Genomic DNA, 17,178 nt, shown 5'->3' with positions numbered 1-17,178 from the left:
TGCTGATGCTAGTGAACTAAAGCTGTACTTATAACTAGTCAGCATCTACCAGCATGAGATTTTAGGAGCCACTAAAATTCGTGCTAGTTAGTTGAGTTGGTAGAGCTAGTGAACCAGTATATAATATATTATTTATTATCCTACAGTGAAACAGCATATAATATATTACATATTATGTAAACCCCCCATATATCTCTTCTATTATACAATCAGTTGAACTGTTTGTTTTTGTTGGAGATAAGTTATGATTATTAGATTGACTCTAATCACAATAAATCAATCAGCTAAATTATTTAATATAAAGCCAAGAAATACCAGTGGGTTGATGGCAACAGCAACATGCTCTTCCGAAGTAGGTGATTTGTGTATTTTTAATAATCCTGGTAGATGATCCCTTGAGCTCATAAGCTTTATAAGATTGCGTAATGCTTTTTCGCCAAAATAAATCGAAATGAATTTCATAGATTTACCTTATGAAAAATATTGACAGAAAAAAATGGAAGCGGACAGACTGGAATCGAACCATGGACATTGGCATTATGAAAGAAATGCTTTGACTTTTCGTCCATCAGCTTTCTAAGATGCTAAAGGCGTGTGAGAGCTACGATAATCTTTCAGAAGTCGCCCCAAAGAAAATTCCTACGAGCAGCAAGCGTGTTTTCCGAAATCAAAAACACTCGGCTGCGGTGTTTCCCGAAGTCAGAAACACTCGGCTTTGGTGCTTGCCGAAGCATACCGGTGCAAACAATTATGCACGGGCACCGGTACCGGTGTCTTGTTCGCTGCGTTTGGTGTTTTCTATTCAGCACTGGTACGGAGCGTAAAACCCAATGCTCTTGGTGGTGTGTTTGTAGGCAAAACTGCCACTCTTGCATAAGGGTTCAGTGTTTTTACCATGGCTGTGGCGGAGCTCTGGGGTAAGGTCAACGCCCTCAGTGGCAAGCGCCGTACGGTTACACTGCATATACAGGTAGACGGCGCTGCAGTCTCCGTATCCGCAATCGTTGCAGATAAGGTTGGCGACTACTTCGCTGACCTCTCTGGGATTTCCAAGTTCGAGGCGACCTTTCAACGGCTAGCAAACCCATCGACTTCGTCCGTAAGCAGTTTTCGAGTTTCTCCGGACACGAACAATCTGAGGATCAACCACGATTTCACCTGGCGCTTCAGTTGGCGCTTAGTAGAAGTAACCTGAACTCAAATATGAGTAACTCTTACTAAATTTTGAGTCGTTCTCATTGGCCGTGCATGCAGAATTTGTTTAGAAAAGTATGTCAAGTGCTTGTTGGTGAAGTCGTTACAACTATTACAACTATTTTATTAAGTATAAGAAAAGTTTGTTGTGTTTTGAATGTACACGCATTGAAGTCGTTCAGCTTTTTGTTTATGTATTTAAAAATTATGAATTTCGGATATTCGTAGAATCCCGCACAACTTGGATTTGAAAGAGATTCAACGTGTTATTAATAATAGTCACTTATTCACCTTTATGCCCCAAGAAACAATTTTTTGGTTTATTGAATTTTTAAAGCAGTTGATATAACCAAATTATAAAACCTTCACTGACGGCCACATTGCAATAACAACCTTCTGTAAACCGTTACACAACCACATGGCAAATTGGCCCAGTTTTAATGCAATCATCAAACTTGATATGCGAACTACCTTAGGAGCATAGGTTTTATATCAATTTTATGACACTCTACACGTGGTTGTTAAAAATGAAAGCATTAAACCTCCTCCTGGTCTGAAAGTTTTAACAATAATGACTACCATAAAACTATAGTTTATTACAACCGCATAAATCGCTCCTGAAGAAGTAGATAAAACATAATATGGAAAACATGTTGACAACCTTAAAGGTTTTAAGTTGGGTTAATTTGGATGATATTTAATGTGGAAAAATATTTTATTGTGGTTTTATTCTTTCGATGTTCTATGTGAAATCATTATCAATGTTAGTTTGTATTATATTGTAATAGATGATATTGTTATGTATTGAAAATAAGACGACTTTATTACAATTTGGAACCAATCTGAATATGATTCAGAGCATGCCGTACAATATTTATGATGATTATTATACCAAATAGAAGCATAAATTCAGTGCGCCATATGAATATTAAAATATAGGGATATTTTTAATTTGTCTACATTAGCACCATAAATTAAATAAGCATTAAAAGATTATCTATTTAGTACAAAACTGTTATTACTGTTGAACAATAACCAGTCACATATTTTTTAATTATACATAGATGTATGTAAGTGTTTCATCGCCTATCTATTAAAGCGTAATTATTCATACTGTGTGAAATTTTCGCATATGGCGATATTTTTCGTTATAACTTGCTGCTCCTAAAAATTGCCTCAATATAACATATTCTCCTAGATTGGAATTCTAAAGCATAACATAAACTCACTGGTTGTATTTTAGCATTTTCAAGTCCAGCTTGAAAGCGTTAAGTTCGGTTAAGTTATATGTTAGCTCTATAGCAAGCTTGCTGGTTTTATTAGGTACAGCGAATCAAAACAAAACAAAAACCTTGGCAACCTGTCAAAAAGTCAACATTCCAAGCGATCCTCCTATTTTCTCTTGTAATCAATATGCAAGAAATGCTCATTAGCTCCACTAAAAGTTTTTACAATACAAGGTTTAAAACCGTGATGCCAATACTGGCCATCTCCAACCGGATTTAGTGAAACTGATTGCGTAGTTTAAAGAAAGGTTCGTGGGTCTTTCATAAGTGTAACGGAAAGCCGCTTGTTCAATATTTTGAAGAGCTCCTTCACTGCACTGTGCCTTATGTTACATGAGAGAACCCATAAGTGTAGATGCTCCAGGAGTTTCATATTGGCGATCGTCTCATCTTCATCGTGTTCAAAAGCACTTAAGGCACTCGATTTATTAAATTTCCACGCACTCATTTTCGACGTTTTTTAAAAATATTGGTTACATTTTTTTTTATAATTCGTTTATTTTTCCAGGCTCTATTGCTGTAGCTTTGCGGAGCCGATATACATTGTTTAGATATCAAAATTACTTAAAAATAACGTTAGAAAAGCGGGGGCCGATTACTCGCGGCTATCTCGAGGTTAGGGGTAACAAATGGTAACAAATGGATGGCAGGGTAGGGATTGTGAACACAAAGTTTGGAGAGCAATGTGCTCTTGATCTCGAACTAGGCGACACTCTGATGAAAAAGACAAACATGGGGGTACACCGATGGGCAGCTAACAACTTGGGAGAACACAAGATGACACTAACTACTAAATCCTCAAATCTATCCGTTTTAAAAACACATAAATTAAATTCAAATAGTCGAGGTCTCGGCTCGCCAAGACGTCTCTAACGGGTATCGCGGGTTGTTTTCCTTGGGCCCTGAGGGATGTGGATAACTCAGATCTGGCAACACGGTGTAAGGTACATGACCAAATAACATGCTCGATATCGTGATAACCACTGCCACACGCACATAAATTGCTGCCTGAGAGCCCAATTCGATAGAAGTGCGAGTCTAACGAGCAGTGATTGGACATACGCCTTGATGTAACGCGTATAAAGTCGCGGCTCATGTCCAACCCTTTGAACCATGGTTTGTTCGACACCTGTGGGAGAATAGAATGTAACCATCTTCCCAATCCACCATCATTCCATTTTAGTTGCCAACTGATGAGGACTTGCTGACGAGCAATGGAGAAAAATTCGATGAAGGCGATTTGTCGCTCAAAAATATCGCCTTCCATAGTGCCACCTTAGCTAGCGAGTCCGCTTTCTCATTACCCGGAATTGAGCAATGAGATGGGACCCAAGCTAAGGTGATAGTATAGGAGCAGTTAAATAAAGCACTCAGTTTAGATCGTATTTCAGGCAGGAAATACGAGGAGTGCTTCATCGGCCTCATTGAACGAATAGCCTCCATTGAGCTAAGACTATCCGTAAAAATGAAATAATGGTCAGAAGGTAGTGAGGCAATTCGCTCTACTGCGTAAAATATAGCTGCGAGTTCCGCAACGTATACGGAGCATGGTTTCTGCAGTTTATAGGAGGCTCTATGAAGTTGATTAAATACACCAAATCCAGTGGAAGCATTAATGGTTGACCCATCTGTGAAAAATCTTTTATCGTTACTAACATGGTGGTACTTGATTGCAAAAATTGAGGGAACAATGTTTTTTATTATTGTTTTAGTATTTTCCTTATCTGTGAATCTTAAGCCTCTGATAAGGATGATAGTTGTAATGAGGCTTTAATGAAGGCGTAAGAGTGCTTCAAGTTGTATATCGGTCATGAAAAGCATGCCATAAAACATAATTGCATGTTTTGTTCTGGCTTTATTCTTCAGTTGTAAGTAATAATACAGAACCACCTTACAGATACCATTAAAACTATGAACTTCGAGTTTTAATTTAGTAGTCATAAAACAGTTGTATAGACGACAACCACACAAAACCGTAATACAACCACAGGCTGCAACGGGTACTATTTATGATAAACTAATGATAATATAAGAATAAATCTTCCAAGCATTTAGATTTTACTTGGGATGTAAATCCGATCCGAATGATTCATACCTGTGTGCTGGATCGAGAGAGTACGAACAAATCCAGAACAACATGTGGAAAGGGCATACAAGCTTTTTGTAAACAAACCTTCTTATGCCCTTTTCTCGCCACACATATGACACCAACGCAAACCTTTAACATCACCGGGTAGGGGGCACTTTACCCTTCCCGATGATATTGCTGGTTTGCGTGGGCGACCCTCGGTTGGTGAGAAAAGGGCTTACAAAGGTTTGTTTGCAAAAAGCTTGTATGCCCTTTTCACATGTTGTTCTGGAAATGTCAAAAAAAAACTTAATGACAATCGCTGCACCACACACAAGTTCTAATTTCAACGCGTTCAAGATGCATTTTACCGAAAAGGTGCTACGGATTTTTCATCGGCGTGACATAAATTTATTCGGCAGCGTGAAAGATTTTACTGCGGCAGCGCGACGGCTCAATTTCATCGGCGGTGGCGGCGGCGTATGAAAATCGGCGGTCGATACCAGCTGTGTTGAAGCCGGCACTCTTTCTTTCCGGTACCGCATCTACGCAGCCGTTGCCAACAAAGCCGCTGCATTTTCAGCAAATACCACCAGAAACGACAGAATCTGGGACAGAGTTCTCCGTACAATCACCAACGCAGAGCCCCAGTTTCCAGAGCCAAGATTCACTGGTACGGAGACAAGAGTTCAGAGCCGGGGACGATTTCATAGCCCTTAGGAGATCGGTAGCAGAGCTCACCGGATTTACCCAAACTACATACATCGTTACACGGCCGGGTCAAGATCGAGAGCTAGAATCAGAATGTGAATCGCTGGTGACATTTCCCCAACGAGTAAAAGTCTGCCAAAACAATGTTCGGTGTTCTCGGCTGAAGAAGCGGCTATTCTTCATGCCGTCACGGTTCCTGCGGATCGCCCAATTCTGATCCTGTCCGACTCCCACAGTGTTATTCAGGCCCTTTCGTCGAAGGTCCCGGTTCACCCCTGGATCCAGGAGATCCTGAAGGTTGCGCCACCAAACACTACCTACGCATGGATTCCCGGACACTGTGGGATCCCAGGGAACATCGAGGCAGGCAAGCTAGCCGCGTCAGGCCCATCTTGTCCTCGGTACTCGCACAAGGTGCCGTTGCAGGACGTGAAGAGATGGATCACTTGCACAGTGTGGACAGCGAGGGCAACGGAATGGTCCAGGACTTCCGTTTATTAGAAAAATTAAAGGCGACAACGGAAAGTTGAGAGATCAGAGGATTTTTTCCAGACTCAGGACAGGACACTCCCTAATCTCACGGGATTTCAGTGGAGACCTTCAGCAAGACCTGTGAACTCTGCCATATTCCTTCGACGGTGGAGCACGTGTTATGCGTATGTCCACAATTCGAGCATCTTCGTTGCCTCCACGGTCTGCCTGCCAGCGTACGGGACACGCTAGCAGACGTGCCATCAACTCAAGCAGCTGAACTGCGCTATTTTAAGGCGGCGAAGCTATACTGCAGGATATAGCACCATCGATTCCTTCGGCCGTCAGGACATCCCCGCTGGACGGGGCTACCAAGGACCTCCTACAGTAGACCTATGTTTTGTTATTGTTTCTTTTTTTCATTTTATATTTTGTTTTTCTTAATTTGTATATGTTTAGTCTGTCCTTTTCGTATGCTGTTTACTGTGTTATTGTACTAGCTGTTTATATTTTTAGCTAAGTAGATTATCAAAGGTTGAAGTAGCATGATGCTCAAGCAATGTGGTTGGGGGAACTCTTGCTAGGGCTTCCCACCTTTTACGGAGATGAACTAGCCTACGGCTCAAAATCTACTAAATAAAGCAAAAAAAAAAAAATTCAACTGACAGAACTCTGGAGGTAAATTATCAAAATTCCAAATCTGATCGACTACCTGTTAGAGCAGGAGTTCCTCAGGGTAGCATTCTTTGGCCTATATTGTATAACATTTGCACTCCGGATCTCCCTTATTTGCCTCAGGGTTGCCTCAAATCTTTATTTGCCGATGACACAGGCATTTCCGCTAAAGGAGAAGTCTTCGTGTTATTTGCAGCAGACTGCAGAAAAGTTTAGATATTTTCTCTTCTTATTTACAAAAAATGGAAGATTTCCCCCAACGCTTCCAAAACTCAGCTTATAATATTTCCACATAAACCTAGAGCTTCCTTTTTGAAACCTAGTAGTGGTCACATAGTCACTATGAACGGAGTTACAACTGCCTGGTCAAACCAAGTGAAATATCTTGGATAAGTACTTGACCAAAAATTAACTTTTAAAGATCACATTGAGGGCATTCAAGCCAAATGTAGCAAATATATAAAATGTTTGTATCCTCTTATGTGTGTGTGTGTGTTTACAATCCATTTCCCACTGGCCGGCAGTGCTTTTATGGAAGAAAATTGTTTGCACCTACCTTTATCCACAGATGCAAACAGTTCAAGCCCTGGCGATGGATGGTGACAATACACAGCAAATAAATAATTTTGATATCACATCAAAGTGGATGGACTACAATCATGTCGAAAATTTCATGTAATTTTTATTACCACATAAATAAACAAATGCAGTAAAAGCAGCGTAATGTCAGTTCATGCATTGTATTAATGATAATTTTGTCCTTTTTAGCAAGTAATATTACACCATATTTTCGACATGATTGTAGTGCATCCACTTTGACGTGATATCAAAATTATTTTTTTGCTGTGTAGCTCTACTGTACATCCAACGACTCATTTCAAGAATGCCTGTTCATACACGTACATTGTGAGATCGCCTTCATATACAATAAGCCCCACATGAACACATCGATATATCAATTGGATACATATAATGCATTCACACTTCCAGAATAAAAAAAAAAGTTTGGGAGGATACACAGCAAAAAAATAATTTTGATATCACATCAAAGTGGATGCACTACAATCATGTCGAAAATTTCATGTAATTTTTATGACCACATAAATAAACAAATGCAGTAAAAGCAGCGTAATGTCAGTTCATGCATTGTATTAATGATAATTTTGTCCTTTTTAGCAAGTAATATTACACCATATTTTCGACATGATTGTAGTGCATCCACTTTGACGTGATATCAAAATTATTTTTTTGCTGTGTAATCAGAACCAGATTTCAAAAATTTTGTAGCAAAAATTTAATAATTTGTGTAAATCTAATGGTCAATTATCAGTGTCGCCGTTTGTTTTTGCAAAACGGAAACCAAATATGATTAAAAAAAGGGCGCCTCTTTGAAGGAAAACCTCAATCTCATCGAAGATCGATGTGCCGAAATGCCTTAGGCACATGTGTTTAAATGATAACTTCCACGTTATATGCATTGTCCCATGCATAAAATGTAGTAAAATCATTACGATTAATAACGAACCATATTCATTCAATAGGTCTTTACACAATCCTCGCTAACAATTTCATTGTGCATCTCATATTTCCATGCATTCAACATCTTTGGAGCCGGGAAGATAATTATGTAGCGTCTGAGCTGACCCTGAAGTTGACAAGCTCTGTTCAGAGCTTATTTGAATTGAGTTCCCAGTAGTAAAGTTTTAATTGAAGATTTTATCTGCCAGTCTTGGTGCAGAACAAAACGCAAAATAAGATATTCGTAAAATATTCAAGACATCGTAATCGTGATAGTCGAGCGTAAATTTACAATTCAGTGACTACACTCTTAAAATTCTTTCGCAAAATTTTCATGAACGAATGACGAACCGGAAACAAACTTCGCTTAGATAGGCACTTACAATTCTAGCTTTTTTGATTCAATATCGATAGTGTGTAACGCAGTACTCTTTCAGTTTGACTAGTCATGGTTGAAAAATGTTTCATCTGAAATTTGGAAAATAACGGTAGTGCATGCTGAGAGTCGAAAAGTGAAAATAAATATAATCCATACGAGACCGTCGATGCCATATACTCTGGATCAAAACTGTTTGACTTGCAAATAGGGTTGTCTCCAGGTGGTTTGTTGCAATAACGAATGCCAGTGAAAGTCAGACAAACATGTTTGGAAACACAACGTGGAATGAAACTTTCGGTCTACATAACGATTCCACGTATCATGGGAACGTGACAAACATTGAAATAATGGTATCGATGATGGTGCCGGTGTTCTTCGGTTTGATAGGTCTCGCTGGATTAATAGGAAACGGCCTGGTTGTATTAGGTAAGTACGAATAAGGCATATGTCAGGAATTTTCCAGTTATCGTTAAAATGTATCACTTCATGTATCGTGCTGGATTCATTTTTGAATTGGTCCTTTGTCGATTAAAAACGATTAACTTTAGTTGCTTTCTACTGCGACTATTGCGGAATTTTCGCAATAATGATACGTACAATCTTTAATTTAATCTTTAATTTTTTCTTTAAACGAACACAGATAGCAAGCTTACCCGTAAATCATTATGGAAAAATGCCAGGACGATGCGAACAAAAAGTTCATTTTTTCGATAGTAATTTACAAAGATAATATGAAATCCCAGATGAGTTAAAATTTTAGAAGAATGAGCAGGACCTATTCAAAATTTAATAGAGCGTTCGTTATCAAAACTCCTACTTACAGCACATAATATCACTACAAAGTTGCCATTTGTCAATACCTATTTAAATGTCTTGAGAAATACAATTCCTGTTTTCAAAATAATTAATCATAGGGGAAATGTATGTAATGCCGGCCTAAGTGTCCCTGATTTGGGCCCATACATAAATTCAGCAATCGACTAAATTTTCAATAGCAACCAAAAATATCCATTAGTACCGTCCCAATGACGCGTTCATCTAGATACAATTGATAAATAGCAGATTTTTAGCGATGGGCCCAATCTTAGACTCACAGGTCAACATTAGAGCCATTTCTCCTATTTCATCATTTCAAAATAAAAAAATAAATACACTTCAACGTTATTCAATTAAATTTTTTTAATATGTACACCTTTTCATACAATGTGGAGCTCTAAACTGTACTTCCTTAACTGATATTCAGTATTTGATTCACGTTATAATAAGTTAATGACTTGTTTATTATGATAACAAAATAATTTATCTCTAATCCTTTCTACATACCTATTTAATTTCCGAGCTAAATGCTCGCATCTATATGGTCGGGACCTAGTTGTAGGACCATTTCTGCAAGATTTTGATGTTGATCTGGTTGCTCAATATTGAATAATGTTACTTCGAAACATAGCCCATCCCAAATAATCAACAAGCCCGGTAATTGCTCTTTTTGCAATTTAATACCTCGATATAAGACAGCCATGATATAACGTAATTCAACAGTACTCTCATAGAGTTGTCGATCTAAAAAATCTAAGGGCACCGGTGGGATTCGAACCCACAATTCCATTCAGTACACGGGTGCATTGCCAATTATACAACGGTGGACCTATATGGTCTACGGCTGTATTTGGCTAATGACATTTTAATTTCAAATCCGTTTCCCACCCTAGTCTTTTTGTGCAAGCGTTCTCTAATACACACCAATCGTCGACGATATGTGCTTGTACTCAGTATCATTTGATGTGAACAAACACAGCTCAATTTTTGTTCTACATTTACATGCTGAAGTATTTCCAATACAGTATGAATATAACATGTGAGCTGCCGCCTCACCTTCGGCCATCGGGCCGTAGTGATGAATATCATCAATTACGTTTACTTTGATTTATGGCTTAGAGAATATTACAAATTTGAATATTTGATCAAGATCGAGATTTAAAATCATAAACGTATGTAAAATGTTCTATGTCCGTGATCATTCCAAGTGGACAATTTCTGTCATACTGTGGAGGACAGGCTGCTACTTCACAACTCCATTAGTGATTGGAATTTTGACAGATCCCCTAACCATTCATTCAAGGCACGGTAGGCTAAAGGCCACATCATACCGTGAATAAGGGGTGTGTGATACACTTTACCATTGGAACAGGTGTTCCGTTGTGCTATTCTTAGTTGGTTTTTATGACCCCTACCGACACTAATTGAAGGGACTTCATAGAAGTTTCACCAAAATTGAGGAAGCTCAGTGATTTTGGTAGAACTTCGGAGAATTTATTAAAAACTCAGCTCAGGTCTGTTGAAGTTCAGCATACATCTTAAAAACTTTAGGGTTTGATTTGCCTTACTGGTAGTTTTGGGAACTTTGTTCTGCCCGAGATTTTGATCACGAATGTTTAGGAAAATTTCTAGAAACATTTAAAGGTTTTTCTTAAAATTTGGAAAAAGTCAAGTAGGGGAAATGGCTCTAATGTTGGCTAATGAATCTAAGATTGGGCCCATCGCTAAAAATCGACTATCTATCAATGTTATCTAGATGAACGCGTCATTCGGACGGTACTAATGGATTTTTTTTTTGCCCCGTAACGTGGGTAGATCACCTTTTCGTGGTACGTTACGGGATGTAAGATCTACCACCGATTCCTAGTCCTGACTACTTAAAACTAGGGGAACAGGATTTTTCAGTAATCCAAGGAACACGTCTTAGTCCTTGTTACTTTTTATGCCTGTTGATAGTCACAAGACTCGGCTTAGTCTACCGAGGATGATCTTGAAACAAGGAAAAAAAATGAGTTAGTTGTCTTCATCTATGTGATTCCTAATCTTCTATTCGTTGCTCCCTAGTTTGAAGTGGTTAAGACTAGGGTTCTGATGCATGGTCATTATCGGTGTCATACCTTAATTTTTTTGCTAAGGAATCCAATTTTGACTGACAAAGGGGCGCACCTTTGGAGGGTGTTTCAACACTCCGAAGGGTATAAATAGCGGGACCTTTCAATTAGAGTCGGATCCTTGCGATAAATGCAAGAGTGGCAACTGTAAAAAAATCGAATAATACTTCATCATTTCTCAATAGTGATGGAGTAATACGACATGCACTAAACTAAGGACACGTGATATACTACAATAGATCAACCAGTTTACTGCAGTAGTGTTAGGTCCCGAAAAGAGGAAAAAAATGGATATTTTTGGTCACTATTGAAAATTTAGTCGATTGGTGAATTTATGTAAGAACCCAATTTAGGGGCATTTAGGCCGACAATACATCCATTTCCCCTATGTTTTGAGAAATTTAAGAAGAAAAAAAAAATGATGAGTTTGTTTTTTGTTATTTTGAGTACAAATAAAAAAAAAGTACTCTGCATGTAGATTTGAAGAAATACTTCAAGTTTCCTCATCCATTAATGTATGAGTTAGGTAAAGGAGTGTGCGTTTGACTAGTACTGTCTCATTTTCAACTTCTATTCAATTTTCATACTGCTGTACTCTAGCGGAATTATCAGAACTGTCTCTAGCTAATAAATTATCACACTTAAGCTTCATGTTGATATTAGATAGCATTTACAACCAGCTCTGAAAATTGTAAACTTTACGTATGAAGTAAAAAAAACCCTTTGAATGTTACAACTCAATGTGGGAGTAACCGTCAACAATGCTGATGATGGCACAGCACGTAACAACCACTCTACTATTTTCTCTCTGAGATGACTACGAGAAGAGCACACAATAGTTGGGTAAAGTTTAATCCAAATCGGAGAGGGTCGAACTTTTCCAATTCATCTTTTGGCGTGGAACTGCTTTTTTGCGATATCTTCACTCATTCCCGAGATATATGGCATAGCGATGAACGTCCATATGGACATACGCATATTGGTCTATCGCAATGAGCAGCCTTCCGGGTACTAGATACTGAACAGGACAATCTTCCTTACGTTTAATTAAAATGTTGAAGATTGTCAGTTTACCTTTAAATCATTATGGCGAATGGTTAGGACGAGGAAATAAAAAACTTCTCTTTTCCAGTAGCAATTCCCATATACATGTAAAATTCAAAGGGATTGTGACAAATGGAGTAAAATCGAGATTTTGAACCACCTTAATATATACATACACCAAACCGAGAAATGTAAGATTCTATTAACAGATTCTGTAATGTGGTCGTCAAAAGGTTTTCTCTAAATAATTTTGTAATTTATGAATTTTCGTCTCGTCAACGGCCTTGCGGCCAGAAAATCATCTCGTGAAGGTTTTATAAGAAACTATTTCTGAAAATAACATGCTTGTATGCTACAGCCCATTGCAAGAACTGCTATAACATTTATTGTAAGAAAACATGTAGAGGATGTAAGAAATCGACCATTATATTTGATGTTCATGCCATTTGTTTTGCGTGTACTCTTCATTGTAAGAAGAGTACAACATATGTCTAGGGTTCGGAAGTATTTTCTTCCTGATGGAGCTACCGGAATGTTTGAACATTCTATGACTTAAAAAAACAATTCGGGAGCTTAGGCTTAGAGAAATTCACAATATATATTAATAAACAAATAATGCAGAAGAATGTTATGGAGTGGTTCAATAAGTATAGCATAGAAACGGTTTTTATAATTTGGGCTGATTAAAATTATCCAAATCAGTTGATTTAGATTTAAATTTACACGATTATAGAACAATGATTATAAAACCTAAGGCTGAATATAAATCGTTGAAAGATAACTCGATGAAATATAAATAGTTGTCTCCATAGTCCAACTACAGATTCTGTGTCTCTGTATCATCTATTTTCAGTTGTTGCTGCTAATCCCAACATGCGATCTACTACAAACTTGCTTATCATAAATTTGGCGGCTGCGGACTTGTTGTTTGTGATATTTTGTGTTCCATTTACCGCGACTGATTATATCCTACCGGAATGGCCTTTTGGATTGATTTGGTGCAAATTTGTAAGTATTCAAATGTATGTTTTACTCTTTTATGCAGTTTTCCTGTCACATACCAATTACGGTTACAGGTACAATATATGATAGTAGTGACTGCCCATGCCAGTGCGTACACCTTAGTTTTAATGTCCTTGGATCGTTTTTTGGCAGTGGTGCATCCAATTACCAGTATGTCGATTAGAACAGAAAAGAATGCTGTGATGTAAGTTTAATGGAATTCCGTTCAAGCAACGCGACGCTTTTCTAAAAGCTTGTGAAATTTATTGGAAACTATTTTCCATTACAGAGCAATAACCGTGGCATGGTTCGTCATAGTGACCACGGCCATTCCAGTGGCCATATCACATGGAGTTCTGCATTATCCCAGCAGGGGTGGCGATTATACGGCGTGTCTCTTTCTTCACACAGAAGGATACAGTTTGATTGCATTTCATGTAAGTGTTTACATTTTGTCTGAGAGTGGTGTTAGAAACTTGAAGCAATAACCGTTACCACAATAACCGCAGTGCAAAACAGTCAGTTTTGGTTATTAAGATTTGAATCTGATTTTAATGACCAATCCACAGAGTGAATTCCAACACAATGCAGAGCGTATACGAATACGATATTTTTAGAACACCAATGTTAATCTTTATTCTTGCGGCACTGAAATTACTGACATTCAACAAACCTAACTTAGCTAGAAAACAATATTCTTAAACCCAAATTAGAGTTTCTTGGCCCATGCCTCCGTCTTAGACCTGTGCGCCACCGTGCCCCGCTACGGTAATTTCCTGTGATTCGAAATTAAGACACATTTGATTTTGTAATCAATTATTTACACCCCTGATAACTCGCAAATAAATGTTTATTGTTGTAAACTAGTAACACAATCAGGTAGATGAATGATTCCTCTATCAGTTGGCATAGTTTGGATGCGATATTGAGATAGCCGGTGATTGAAGTCATTGTTTACAAAAGCTGACGTGCTCTAATCTCGAATCACTAATGCCGCGGATACGCATGAGCATTATTTATATAATAATTTAATTAGATAAAAATTCTGAATTTTAATTGTGATGTAAACATTCATTCACGTAGACTTGTATTTCATTTCATGCAACCGAGCAACTTGAAAACAATGTTGTTTACGAAGATGGGCTTTTGTATACAATATTTGCTACATTCCATGAAATGAGTCAGAACTTTACATGATAAAAAATGTAAACGTATATGATATGTGACGCTCCATTTACGTGCATCATATTGAACAGAAATTTACTCTACTTTTTCGAACTGTGTAGTTACATAGTCACTATGAAAGGAATTCCAATTTCCTGGTCAAACCAAGTGAAATATCTTGGATTAGTACTTGACCAAAAATTAACTTTTAAAGATCACATTGAGCGCATTCAAGCCAAATGTAACAAATATATAAAATGTTTGTATCCCCTTATAAACAGGAAATCCAAACTTTGCCTGACAAATAAACTTCTAATATTTAAACCAGCCATGCCTTACGCTGTGCCAATATGGTATAGTTGTTGCACTACCAGGAAAAAAGTACTTCAAAGGATTCAGAACCAAGTTCTGAAGATGATTTTGAAGTTGCCTCCCTGTTGCAGTACTACCGTGATACATAAAATTTCGAATGTTGAGACTTTAGAACAAATGTTCAACAAAATAATTAATAATTTCAGGCAAAATTCGTTGCAATCCTCAATTGCAATGATTAATTCCCTTTATACTTTGATAAGATTTAGTGTTAGTTTTCAGTTGTAAGATGTAAATTTTTATACTGACATGCAGGTTTAAAAAAAACCTGTATAAAATGCTGAATTGCCAAGGCAGGCAAAATGTAAAAATACTTAGATATAAATCATAACAATTAAGGCTGGTAAGTTACTGTAGTAGCTGGAGCATCTAGGTTAAAATGAATTTGTAATTTATTTTGAATTTGGAACAAATAAAAATGCTCTGTCCATTTTTCGATCAAAAGATCGGTGAACTTTATTCGGATTCTCTGCTTGACCGCCAAGCAGTACAGTTCGGGTTCGGTGCTCGTTCTGTCGAGTTGTTCGATGAGGGTGCTGGCGTATATTTTTCGGTGCTAGCATTTGATTGGTTTTGTGTCCCGGTTTGATTTGGAGGAGTTTGTGTTGATGTTTTGCCCCCTGTTAGGTGCTTGGTGTGATCTCGTTTCTCTTTGTTGCCGGTGTGACTTGACCGCGCTGATCTATTGTTAGGTTTTTGCTATGTGCATTGCTTTTGTGCACAGAGTGAATGTAAAAATAAAAGTGATATCTAGTTATTGTGTGGTTGGAATCACTGGAGGAGGAATTGATAAAAAAAATGTCTGGAGGAAAATATGCGTGGAAGCATCGATAATGTGCTCCCGAATCTATTGATTTGGTGAGTACGTTCCAGTTGAAGATTGTTCTTATACATTTCTCGATTACACTTTTGTGAACAGTGTGTTTGATAGCCGGTTTGGTGTGGCTGGTAGCTCGCCCGTGCGTGCTGGCGCCGCTATCAGGTTGGGGAAAATTGGCATACGTGGGCGGGATGCTGGTTGCGCCGGATTGGGGATCAGTCGTAGTTTACTTTGTGAAGTGAGGGGCACGGTAGCCCACATAGTTTTACCTGTGACCTTCGTTCGTGTTGTACGATTTTGGTGGGTTGTTGACACAAATGTATTGTTTCTGAAGCTATTGTTCCAAACAGTGTGACTACATTTGACGTTAGGATGATTACGCGTATTCCGCTGATTAGTTTGTGATTAACCGATTTTAGAGGATAGAGACGCGAACTTTTTCGAATCGGTTTCCGTATCGGTTAAAATTGTCGCTGTGTATAATGTATTGTGATTCAAAAAGTTCGATTGAGGTTTTATGGTGGTGGTTTTTGCATTAGGAAGAGTGCCATCCGAAGTTACATTGTAAGTTTTATTGAGGTTTTAAAGCACTCTACAAGTCTGCATTCTGGTCTACAGTACCCTCAAAAACCCAAATTGTTACTTGGGATGTTTCATATTTATGTGCTTTTATGTGGTTGTGTGCATTGGAGGCGAACCAGCCTAAGGCTGAAAGCCTCCTAAATAAAGCTAAATTAATTAATTAATGGTTGTGTGTATTTGTCCTTTTATTGCTTTTCGAAATTAACCAACATTTTTTTAAGGTTGTGTTGGTGCTGCCATGGTGATTGTGTTTGGTGAGCTTGTTCCAGTTAAAAACAATCCGTTTGTTTCCTGGCGGGATGATCTCGATCGCGTGTGATCTATTTTGCGGCTTTATATAGAACATAAGAAAAGCGATACTGTCGGTAATACATTACAATTTATCCTAAGCCACTTTTGTAGAAAATTGAACCTGTTTAATCTTAGGCGGAACGCTTCGGAATGTTTATAAAAATAGAGTGCACGCATCCCAAGTAACTTTGCGAGCTTTATAGCGGTTTTTAGCATTCTACAAGCCTAAATCATGGTCTACAGAACCCTCATAAAACCAAAATTGTTACTTGGGATGATACAGTTTGGGATACATTGTCGACTGCTTCCGAGAACGTAATTTCATTTTAATATCTTGTTTAATCACGGCCTTAATAATCGTTACGTCGGTCACAGCTTGTTATGATGTAAGACTGTAAGAGGCACGATATCCTGAACAATGCGTAGAGAGCAAACCGAAGGATTAACCCTCGCGTAAAAGTGGAACTTAATGAAGACTAAGTGCTTTTCCGTAGCTTTTAGATTTCGGATTTGAAAGATCATCGGTTGCAGTGGCTTGCTGACTGAGCGGAAGAACGCGATCCCAGATGCTTTCATATTAAAGAGATTTATGGTCATTTTGCGAAATTTATCGTCGTTGGTGACGGGTTTGAATGGTTACAACAACTCGAGTAAAGGTATGGTGTGATATGAGG

General features: G+C 38.1%; 1 protein-coding gene across 1 annotated transcript in view; it reads left to right on the top strand.

Annotated features, from left to right (window-relative positions):
- AstA-R1 (allatostatin A receptor 1) overlaps nt 1-17,178 on the top strand; it is a 45,791-nt gene that overhangs the window by 4,199 nt on the left and 24,414 nt on the right. Inside the window, exons 2-5 of the mRNA XM_065228614.1 lie at nt 8,361-8,728; nt 13,127-13,281; nt 13,350-13,480; nt 13,565-13,712. Coding sequence (XP_065084686.1) covers nt 8,566-8,728; nt 13,127-13,281; nt 13,350-13,480; nt 13,565-13,712 — 597 coding nt within the window. The 5' untranslated portion in view covers nt 8,361-8,565. The remainder of the gene's footprint in view (nt 1-8,360; nt 8,729-13,126; nt 13,282-13,349; nt 13,481-13,564; nt 13,713-17,178) is intronic.

Source organism: Ochlerotatus camptorhynchus, unplaced genomic scaffold (assembly GCF_037179485.1).
Source record: "Ochlerotatus camptorhynchus isolate MF236.1 unplaced genomic scaffold, CSIRO-AGI_Acam_v1.1 ptg000295l, whole genome shotgun sequence".
Taxonomy (NCBI): Eukaryota; Metazoa; Arthropoda; class Insecta; order Diptera; family Culicidae; genus Ochlerotatus; species Ochlerotatus camptorhynchus.
This window is presented reverse-complemented; position numbering and strand designations above follow the sequence as displayed.